This window comes from Labrus bergylta, chromosome 4 (assembly GCF_963930695.1).
Source record: "Labrus bergylta chromosome 4, fLabBer1.1, whole genome shotgun sequence".
Taxonomy (NCBI): Eukaryota; Metazoa; Chordata; class Actinopteri; order Labriformes; family Labridae; genus Labrus; species Labrus bergylta.
The window spans coordinates 19,681,291-19,693,170 of NC_089198.1; the positions used below are offsets into that span (position 1 = coordinate 19,681,291).

The following is an 11,880-nucleotide window of genomic DNA, read 5'->3' on the forward strand; positions in this document are numbered from 1 at the left end:
TCCTGTAGCAAAATAAATCAAATCAAACTGACTCAAAGTTACTTGGTAGTGTCAGTTGTTCCTTTGACCTCACACAATGCTCAAATTGCTGACAAAATCAGGGATAGTCCAATAGGAAAACAGATGGAGCTGTATCCCACCAAGTTACAGATGGTCTCAGTAGTTTGCATGTTTAATGTGTATTGTATCTACTGTCACACATCTGCAGGATGGAAGAGCTCATACATGGTCATTACACCATCAACCTACTGAAAATGTTGTATTTTATGCAAATCACCTTTTCTTTACAACTCACTGAATGACTTAAAAAGTAAAGTAATAAAGCTACTGATGATAAAGTTAAATGTTAAAATGACTTGTTACTGTGCCTTCAGAAAATTACACTCATACTTGTCCGTATCGTCCAATTGTATTGTCCAAATATTAGCTAGGGAAAGTGGACTACGCTATTAACAGTTGAAGATTGAAAAGGATACAAAAGACATTTAGTAGGGTGTTATGATGATAGCAATAGCCAGTACAAATTAGATGCTGAATGAACAACTTCTAAATAGTAGTAATTGTAAAAAAAAATTATATTTAAAATCACCACAACCTCTTTTGCATAAGAAAGTGAAGGAAATGTAAACTTAAGTATCTCGAATACACTTGTAGTTTTCCAGCTCATATATTCTCATCATTCAATTTTTCTATTTTCTCCATTATGTTTACATTTCTTAATTTAAGATTCTACCCCGAAAGACACATGATAAGCTTCCAAGATACAAATCATTGTAACAGATGTTTTATTGGCTTGGCTTGTGATCACTGGCAGAAAAGTGAGCAAATGTCTTTCGTATTTATTTGTATAAAGAAATAATGTTATAGCAGGTCAATTTACTGTAGTTATTTTACTTTTCAGACATATAGTTCCATACTTCTTTATCAGCAGAGTATGACTTTTACTTCAAAAGGAGTAGAGTTAGTATTTTAAATATGCAGGTGTCTAAGTAGAAAGATCTGTGCAAAAACTCTCTATCATGGCTTTTTGTAACGCGATGTACATCTGTCATCACAGTTTTTTAACATTAAGAATACAAAGTTCACTGTGCATTAGAGTAATGTCACTTTATTTCCTGCAGATGGTAGCATCACACTTCTATTTTAACAGGCTGTAATTGCCTGGCATTGTTGATTAACAGCTATCCAAATTAACTGATTTCGAGTCATTCTTTTCTCATTATGTCTTCATGAAGCCATCTTGTCTCTTGCTTAAAGTGGTAATGACATAATAACTTGTATCCATCTATTATAGAGAGCAAAGTGTTGTGAACTAGAGCAGCGAGATCCTGAACTTCAAGTTATGTGTAAAGTTCCAAGTTCCTGTTGTACTGCTTTTCCACAGAGGCTAATCTCGCCTTTTTCTCTGTGGACAGCTCACAAAAGGAAGTGTCTTGTGCCTTCTGTGAATCAAGTGCCATTCTGTCAACTTAATGCACATCCCTCCCTTTCATAGTCACTGAACTGTAGTTCTCTTCATAAACTTGGCAAGTAAGAGCTTTAATGTATGCAGTCTTTCACAGCGAATCCACCATTATGGAAGAATAATCAGTTATCTCAGAAGAACCAGAGCGCTTCAGAGTCTCTTCATCCATTTATAATGCCACTAGAAAGGCAGAATACATAACGTTGAGGCTGATCCAGTGGCTCGGTGAGGCAAGACACGATTTGCTCAGTGTCAAGCTTTGGATTTTATATATTTTTTTTATTTTCTTTTACTTCCTGTTTGATGTTGATAAATCCTGAAAAGAGCAGGAACATAGTTCAGAGAGCAGCTCAGGAAACAGGGCTATCAACATAGAGTTTTATGGAGCCAAAAGGGAACACAGTCCATGTGAGAGACGATGACCTGTGAGCCCTATGTAGATTTTCTTCCAGGCTTTACTCTCTTGTGTCAAAACCTTCTTTCTAGTGTTACAGCAGTGATACACAAAGTAATGTTTTTATTTCAAATATGTTTCCACAATTCGCTGCGTTTGAGCTACATGCACACAGTGAAAATCTGTTTCACACAGTGAATGTAGCGCAAATGCTGTTCTGATGTTGTAGCCTACTGCTTTATTCCTGGTGCTAATTTGTAAAAATGTTACCTCTTCACTGTTTCTTAATTGATCAGAAAATGACAAAAACTTGTTGAAATCAAGAGGGAAATTGTGAGATATCAAGTTAAAATTTAAAAACATATCAAATTTGCCCACAAACAGTCACAACAGCTACCAGCAGTTTACGAACTCTAAGCTAACAACACTGTTGTTGGCTAGCTAAAATCATAACTAGCTTAGAATGTTCCCACATCCCTATGTTCACACAGTTCCCACATTTCTAAGATTTTTTTTCTAAAATTAGGCCCTATGTTCCCACATCAGTTAGGGTAACTTACCCTAACCCTACCCTGTGGGAACATAGGGCTTAATTTTGAGAAAATTCTTAGAAATGTGGGACCATTGGGCTGTGGGAACATAGGGCTGACCCCCTGTAATATTAGCTTGGAAGTAGACGAACGCTAACATTAGCTTTTGTTTTACGGTAGCCTATATAATGTGCATTGCGGACCGCGCAAGCTGCCTGTTACAGTTGCTCCTGTTCATTTTCTTACTTTCTAGTATTTTACTGTCTTCATTTTTATTTCAATCAATAGATTTTTACTCAATTTCCCTCTGGGGATTAATAAAGTATTTCTGATAACGGGTTATCATATAGCCTATATGCTGCTTTAACGTGAAATAGGCCAGTGGCAGACTGTTCTATTGCATTTGCTGCTAAATCGAGATCAGTGGAATAATAAGCATTTGTCATAATCTGTGGCCTGCGTTAATGAATTGTTACCTGAGCCCCAGCAGTATTACTATCATGTGGTCAAAAAGCATTTGAACTTCCCACATTGACCTTGAAGTCAGACAGAAATGGCTGCCACGTGAATATGTTAAATCAAGCCTTTTATTTTATAACATAAGATCTACTGTAGGCCTACATGGCCTGGCCTCAGGTGAGCAGCAGCCTGCATACTGAAACCATATCAGCCCCAGAAAGAACATTTTGAGGTCCAAAAGATAATGAATGCACAAATGAGAGGGGAAAGTCATGATGGACCCAAATCTTTTTGATTCAAGTATGCCTAGGCCTATCTTTAAGTCAACATGTAGGACACAATAAAGACTCTCAAACATTATCAGGTAAATGGAATACAGCCAATATTCATTTTAGGATTGGATCTCAATGTTTGCTGTCGTTCAATATTTTGACACAGTCTTGCGATATCTTCATGATAATTCTTATAAATAATAGGCCTAAGTAATAAGATGTATTTAATCCTTAATTTGCTTTATGAAGAAAGGGTAGACCTAAAGCAAACAATTAGACTTCTATATCAGTGAAAATAGCCAATACTTCATAATGAACCCCATGACCTGATGCAATATGCCTACATGAAAGAGAGTAACCTCAGAAGACGTTGAGATCTATTAAACATGTATCTAACACAGTCTTCTACTCTGTACATCCTATAGCCTATACTGTACTTTTGACGCTGCATCACAATTATGTAACCCTCAGCAGAGCCGGCAACAGTTACGGATCAGTAACATCTGTAAATACTGGAGAAGCCATAAAAAAAAACCTCTACAAAGTTAAGCGTTTTATTCAAGAAGGGCTAGTTTAGGGGAGAGTAGCCTATTACCCAACAAGGTTTGATTTTGAATGGGGATGACGCGGACCCTGGGCTGGAGATGCGGAGAATTATTTGCTACAGATTCCTCTGCATAGTGGAAGCACTATCAGAGACCACGTGAGAGGAATATTCAATGACGGTCCCCGACAGACCCAGTTCATCTCCGCTGGCACTCCTCTTGCTGACATGGACTCCCTCCTGGACTCTCTGTTTTCTCCCACTCACGGACGACACTCCGTCCGAATGTAACCTTTGATCTTTCACCGTCACTTCTTCTTTTTCTGTTCTTTTTCTTTTTCTTTTTTCTTTTTCTTCTTCTCTCCTCCGCCACCACTCAGTTCAGTTAGTGGTGGGTTATGGCTTGGCCGTGCATCAGCAGAGTGTGCTGCCTGGCTCGCTTCTGGAACCAGTTCGACAAATCGGACTTGTCCGTCCCGCTCACCATCCAGAACTACTCGGACATCGGCGAGCAGGAGGTGCGGTCCGTCACCAAACAGGTTTCAGCCTCGGACCCGCGCGCGGCCACCGGCTCCCCTCACGCGCCTGCGGATGGAACTGGGACCAGGGGATCTTTCAAGGCACGGAAGGAGACCAGTTACAAGCCCCGGGAGGACTACCACCCACCCGGAGTGCCTTTCACCAGTGTCACCCAGTACAAGCAGGATTTCAAGCCATGGCCAATTCCTCGGAAAGAGAACTTCCCGTGGATTAGTAATGGGGGCAGCAGGGCGGACAGTGTTTCGGACAGCCCGGGGAACAGTTACCACCCTGGGGAGAGAGAGGAGAGGGGCAGGGGGCAGAGGTGGGGGGAGCAGCAGGGCACGGAGGAGAGAAAAACCAGCTCCTACAGGTAGGACATGTTACTCTTTGACAATGCTTCAGTCAGGAGACCCCCCCACCCCCCCAGGCCTGCTGGGTAACTGAATCCCACTTTAAACGCCCAATAAGATGGATTTTTATTAATAGTTCATTGACTTTTAAGGGTGACCTAGAAAGCTTTCTTATAGATCGGGTCATCAATAATTCTCTCACATTTCATGTTCATGGGATGAAGTGTGAATATTTTATTTTGTTTTGAAGTACTAAAAAAGTGGTTCTCAAGCTTGTTGGCTTGCAACCCATCAAAAAGATATCATGTTGACTTTAAATCCTCCGTCATAAAGGTCCATATTGAAAAACAAAACAAAAGAACAATCAACTAAAGAGAGTTGATGCTCCTTTTTCAAATCTGTTCATTCGGATAGTTTTCAGAGGCCAGAAGAAGAAACTGTCCTTTTAAGCATTGATGATGGATGGTGAATAAAAATATGTAACAACGCTAAACACCTGTATTCAACCTTATCATAAGACCTATAGATCAAGAGACTCAGCCAAGGCATTAGTTTAAAACATTCATCCTTTTAGCCTGCACTGAATAGTCCACATGGCGCTTGTCAGTCCAATGATGCATCTCTTTTCCCTCAGGCAAGAGTACAGGCCGTGGACAGGTGTGAAACCAGCCAAAAGTGCTAGGAAAAACCCTCCAGCTCAATACTCCAGCCCTGGCACAGAGGCCACCGAGGTGCCACGTGAGACCAGCTACCAGGCTGCCTACAGCGGGGAGTTGCACAGCAGGAACACAGGGCTGCACCAGGGGGAGCACATCATCCCGTCTGCAAGCACAAACATACAACCTGCTGCTGTCCCCCCACCCATTCCTGCTGCCCTGCCGGCTGGTAGTCCACACACCCCCTCCAACCTCCAGCAGAACGTCCTGCCTGAGAGGACTGAGCTCGGCGTGACGACCAGAGGAGAGGTGAGCGCAGGCAGAAAGCGTTATTTTCAAGGAGCCATGTTTCGCACATTACCATCACAGCTGTGGCTTCAGTGAGTTCACTGTTAAGAGCTACAGGTTTCAATTGCAGCTTGCTCCTCGTTAAACTCATTTTCACTCGTCTCCCCGAGGGCCTGTTGCTGTTGGGGCGTCTCGCAGAAGTGATACAGCATTGTGTCCCCGAGCAGCTCAAAGTGACCCAGCTGTTTAAAACAGGCCTTGTTCTGTGTTAGATAACACACTGCTGGTGCTACACTCATCACTCTGACCTGAATACAGCAGGCTTGATGAGAACAAAAAAGGAAATGGGTAACTCTTTCAGACATATTTTGCAGAGAACAGAACAAACTAGGAGACAAATATATTGATGTCTTTCTTGTAAGAGTATTGTAGGTTGTTTTGGCTGTGCTGAAATAATTGATGACTTAATCATCATTTTCAGTTCATTCATTCAGAGCTCATTTTGAATAAAAACCCACTTTTTAGACATACCCTGCAAATCTTTCACATAGATATCTCCATGTGCACTCTAAACTAAAATACTCCTGAATACTTTACTCCATTTGACTTTGAGCATAACAAAGGATTTTCTATATATATATATTTCTATTAAAAGCAGCCTAATATTTGACCCTTTTTGTGTTGTCACTGTAAAAAACAGTCATGTGCTCCACCGTCACAGAAGCATCTTGGTTAAAATAGAGCTAACATGCTATTAAAGCTTTCTGAAATCATGTTGAAACAGTTTTTAAAGAAATGTAAGAAAGAGCGTTCAGAATTCATTCAATTATATCTTCATTTGTATCCCAGGTCTAGATTTGTAGGGCTAAAAGTGTTTTTGTTACCAAACAAACAAACAAACAAACAAACAAACAAACAAAAAAACTCCCTTATGCTTAAATGTCAATCATACATTATATCAAAGAAATGTGACTGGGCTATTCATTTATTTAAATGCCAGGTATATTAAACAAAAGTTCCCTTAATAAGCTTAAGGGGCAAGCTGTCAACAGATGAAGAATCACCTAATTCTTCAAAGCTCTGTATTCTGTCCAAGATTTACAACCAGACACAAAGCTGTACACTCAAAGAGCCTGCTGCACAATATGATTAAAACTGTGCTGGTGGCAACAAGGTGACAGGATTTACTCAGGAAGCTGAGAACTTGTCGAGTCGCTCAGGTAGTTCCAGATTAATGTGTGATGGAGTCTGTTTTAGGGGACTACCCCTCTCCTCTGTCTCGTCCCTGGTCCGCTGATGCACAGGTCAGACTGTGAATGACAGAAAGTGTTGCGTTTTTTTTTTTGGGAATCTCCAGAGGTTAAGTGCCGTCCCTCTTCCCCGCCCACACACATCTCTGAGCCATCTGCCAGTGGAGAGCTGTGCTGAGCCGAGCTGGGCCAGGTCAGACCCCTTTTGCACACTGCGTAGCAACAGCTGCCCTGGTAAATCTCCGTCTGAAAGGTGTCCGGGAAGGTTAGAGAATGAAAGCTACATTAGCAGGGTTGTAGCTGTCATTGAGGACACTGAGATCCTCTGTATTTCAGCGTTAGGGAATTTGGGGAAAGCTAAGTGAATGTATTTTATTTTATGGGTGGTTCCAGTATTAGTCAGACTCAAAATACTCCAATATAACTACTTTTTTGGCGAATGAATGTTTAAAAAAAAAAATCACCTTGTGGTTATATGCATAATTATCTGCTCATTGTGTTTCCTGTGTGACTGTGATGGAAGTCAAAGTGGGAGATGTCAGTGGCGGGACACCGAGTCTATTAATACCTCTGGCCCAGTTGGAGTGACAGTTCATGGCACATTAAGAAGGGATGCTCTGTCGGCAGAATTCAGAAGGACTGAACACTGACGTCCATATTACACACCTTCATGTTGATGCTGCAGTTTTTCTTTCAGCTGTACTGAAATCTGCCAGTGCGACACGCACCAACCTGGCATTAAATCAAGTCTATCTTAGATAATCCACCTCGGTCGCTGTCCTCCCACTCACTGCCAACTCACTACTGACTCACCAGCCCCCCTGCAGAGGTGTCTGACTGAGTATTTACACATCCCACTCCTGCATGCCTTACACTTGGAGGGTCATGGCACTATCCTGGTATTTGTCTTTGAGGGCATTCTCAGATTGTGCTGTGAAAAACCAAAAACTGTGTAGACAATGTTGCATCCTCATTTGGTGCAGAGCGTCTGTATCTATTCATTAAAAGATTTAACGCTTAAGTCCCAAATAAGCTGCTGAAATCAAAATCTGCTCTTGATGATAAAGGAGTCTAGCCGGCATGAAATTCTCATTATTACTCAAATCAATCTGCCAAATTGTGTCCCCCCCCCCTCCCCACACACACACACACCTCTGAGAGATAAAATCTATCTCAGCAGATAAGAGATTTCTCTAATTTTATGACACGCAGCAGACAATTGAGCGATTAGAACATGCTGAGAGAACAAGCTGTGTGTTCTTGAACCCGTTCAACTTTGCAAAAAACCTAATTCAAAACATTCTTGGGGAGAGGTTATTTCAAAAGCTGTCAGGTGAGAGAATGAAAGTCTGTTGAATCTGAAGCCCAGGGTGAGGCAAAAAAAAGATTTGTGAGGATATAATCCGGAGTGTGTGTCAGGGATGAGGGGGACAAAAACTGCTGAATGGGGAACACATTCGGCATGCAGAGAAGAAACCTCAGTAGGAAACTCTTGGTTGTTTTTATTGTCGGCTTAGAGGCAGCAGCCCTCCTGAGATATGAGACTGTGCTGTCGGAGCTCATGGGTAGCCCTGCTTAACTGCTGAACACAATGTATAACTGTGCATGCGTGTACAGGAGTTACACAGATGCACAGTGGAGGGGTGTAGTAGGTTTAAACTGCATATAAAGGATAGAAAGCCTGCAGGGACAGTGCAGCTTCAAATTGAGAGACTGATTTCTTTCTTCCTCCATCATCCCTCTTCTTTCTATTTACCCAGGGGCAGAAGCCATTTGCCACCTGAAGCCAGGAAAGACAAATTAAAACAAGTAGGAAAAAAAAAACCAGAAAGATGCTGGACAACTACACAGCATTCAGAAGAAAAAGAGACACATAATGAACTTAGACAACACAAAGTGAAGATTAACTACTACAAAAAGTCATCATGGCTACAAGGAAATGAAAAAAAACTAAAGAGAGACAAAAACACAACAACTTTAAAGCAACAAACAACTAAAAAAAAACATTCAAAAAGACCCCAAAGGGATGTGAAAAAAATCTACTATGAAATGCAAAATAATTAAAAATATGCCAAAGGACTATTAAGGGACATTTACTGGCTATGAAGAGACACTAAACAATTAAATGAAGATGCAGAAAAATCAATGAAGAGACACAGAATGGCTCGACAGACACTAAAGGATGCACAGTACCACCACACAACAAAAGTGTCAAAATAAAGGGACAAAAGGAGACTCAGCCGCGGGGGCTTCTTCTGACACATGTCTGAGAGGTTTAGAGAGTCTTGCTTGTCTGTGTCCAGGGCGCCACTGTCTCATAAAGTACACTCAAGGCCACACGAGTAATGTAGCTATTATTAATAATTAAACACATTCAAATGGTTCCCTCTCAAAAGTTTCTCTACTGCCCCTGTAGTCTCTTAATCACATCATCCTTTTGTTTTTCTCTGTATCCCCATTTCACACCCCCCTCTTTTTTCTACATTCCCCAAACCAGGCTTTCTACCAATATTCTCCGCCCCCCCCTTTTTTCTTCCCTTTCACTTGGACCTCTTCCCTTTTCCCACGCTGCCCGTCACTACAGAAAGAAAGAAAGCTGTGCCAAGTTGGCAGGACTCTGGCAGAGAGGAGGATTGTATTAAGAGCAAAGAAGACCGAATACAGTTGAAGGGGAAAAGAGACAAAGAGAGGGTACCAAAGATGAAGAGAGAGGAATGAAATACACTGTGTGATAGAGAATCAGAGAGTGAGGTGGGGGAGGGTTTGATGGATTATCTGTTAAAGTGTGATGCGATGTTGCACCGGGTTGCAGTCTTCATTGGCACAAATCTAATTTAGGAAAGAGGCAGACCTGGCTGCTTCACAGAGCACAAAAGCTGAAAAGTGTGTGTGGGGTGTGTGTGTGTGTGTGTGTGTGTGTGTGTGTGTGGGGGGGGGGGGGGGGGGGGGGGGGATGGAGTGGGTGAATATACTCACACCAATCTGACTTGCTGAACAACATGTCCTGCCACCCACAGTGCTGAACAGTCACATCTAAAGTGCTGCTGGGACAGCGAAGCGTCTTTCTCTCTGCAGACTTTTTGCTCTGATTATCTAATGAAAGCTTCCAAACGTCACATTTGTGCACGAGAGCTGAGATAGCCTTGAATGACGGTAGCTTTACTCCCATCATGGAGCACGTTGGCATGGCAATTAAATAATAGCATCAACAAAAAAAGAGAAACCAGCACATTTACTCCATACCACCAAATATAATAACATTATCACAACATTTCCATCACAACAACAAAAAACTCTGGTCTTCATAAAGTGAATATTTATATCACCATTAGACTGAGATGTTGATGACAGGTTAGAAAAATAAATCCAGACAAAAATACTGTCGTCTACTTTTTGTGTGCAAAAGGAAGACCTTTGTCTTTGACTTGTGTGTGCAACTATATGCTATTTAAAAATACAGGAATATGCCATTTCAGCAATAATACACAAGAATAGATACAAGGAAACAATGTTTTCATAGAATTATTCTTTATAACTTCAACAGTATGACACTACATGGAGTGACATTGTTCTGATTATCACCACTGCTGCTAATGGGTCAGAGGCATGAGGCTGCAGCTAGTGCTGTTAATGGTAATTACAATGTGCTCATATGAAACACAACATCACAACACTAATCTACATATTCTCTTTGTAGGATACAGTTAAAGTGGGATCGTATCTACAAATCATTCCTTTATTTATTATTTATTTTATTATTCCAAGTTTTAACTGGATAAAAACCTTGAAGAGAAATCACTTTTTGGATTTATTTTTAAAATATCTATGTTCTCCTTTAATGTTGTTCGAAAGATTTTTGTCCAAGCTGACAATTAATTACACTAATATGGTAAACCGACTGTTATACTACAGTATAACAATATTAGTAATTATTTGAGAGAAGGGGTTTGATTTCATGATCTTGATTTGTATGTTTATTATGCAATGATATAAAAAGCCTTCCCTTTTTTTTCTTACTGAGTCAATAACTGATGGATAGAGTAGTGTATGAATGGCTACTCATTGTTACAGGACTTTTATTTATTGGCTAAAAGCTCTGATAGATTCTGGCCAGGCTTTAAGAAGAGCTGCCATCAGTAGAGCAACACTATGCAGGAAATAGCACCAGAGTCCTGTCTGCTGGCACTCAGAGGGCAGCCCTGATTCTTCCTGACGGCACAGCCCGAACAGTCTCCTCTGATTTCATGGCTCTAGTGTGAGCACACACACACAGCTGCTGCTCTGGCAGATTTCATCTCTGCGATCTATTAAATATCTGCTGTTATACCTGACTCTCTCTCTCTCTCTCTCTCTCTCTCTCTCTCTCTCTCTGTCTCAGGAAAATCTGGTAAGGACCAAGCTCACTCCGAACCCCTCTGCCATATTTCAAGGTGGATCCAGGGTCTTCAACATCTGAAATGTTCCCAAACCTTCTACTTTCTTTCATTTATTTTTCAGTTTTAAATGGAATCAATGGGAATGATTTCAGTCGATTCCAACACAAGAATCTATGCAAGAGAAAGTAACATTGTGAAGCCTGCAGAGCTGCAGCGTGCTGACAGACAACCCCTCCTTTACCTTCCTGTCCCTGTTGCTTTTGAAATGAATATGCATGTAACAAAATAGTTTTTTTCTGCAGTGACGAATGCACAAAAAAAAACTGGCTGCTCTGTGTGTTTGTATGTGAGAGTCTGTTTGTGTGTGTGTGTGTGTGTGTGTGTGCACCTGCTGATGTGTCCTTTTGTTGTTCAGTCTGCTCTGTTCATGAGTGAAGCGGATGGTCATTAAATGCTTCCATGCAGACCCTTGGTGTTGCTAGAAAATCTGCTTGAAAATCTGTTATTTATTTTATTGGTATTAGTTTGCTATTTTGAGGAAGTGTCGTTTAGTTTATCATTTTGTAAATCTATTGTTAAAGAAGAAAAGCAAGTAAACAAACTGTAAGTGAAAAAATCAATAAAAGAATGTTAAGTTCTTCACACTTTCTATCAGATGTCACTGGGCTCCTTTTTCCTTGTATCACACTTCGGTCAGTGTTCGAGGTCAATCAGATGATTGTATTAATAAAGTGGTATAGCTATGAATTAGTATTTTACAGATAATGAAATGTT

General features: G+C 40.9%; 1 protein-coding gene across 1 annotated transcript; it reads left to right on the top strand.

Moving 5' to 3' along the window:
- Positions 1-3,064: 3,064 nt before the first annotated feature.
- On the top strand, positions 3,065-11,755 carry map6d1 (MAP6 domain containing 1). The gene is made up of 3 exons (XM_020634116.3): positions 3,065-4,556; positions 5,171-5,501; positions 11,109-11,755. The coding sequence occupies exons 1-3, from the start codon at positions 4,063-4,065 to the stop codon at positions 11,184-11,186; spliced, it is 903 nt and encodes a 300-aa protein (XP_020489772.2). The 5' UTR covers positions 3,065-4,062; the 3' UTR covers positions 11,187-11,755.
- The last annotated feature ends 125 nt before the right edge of the window (positions 11,756-11,880 follow it).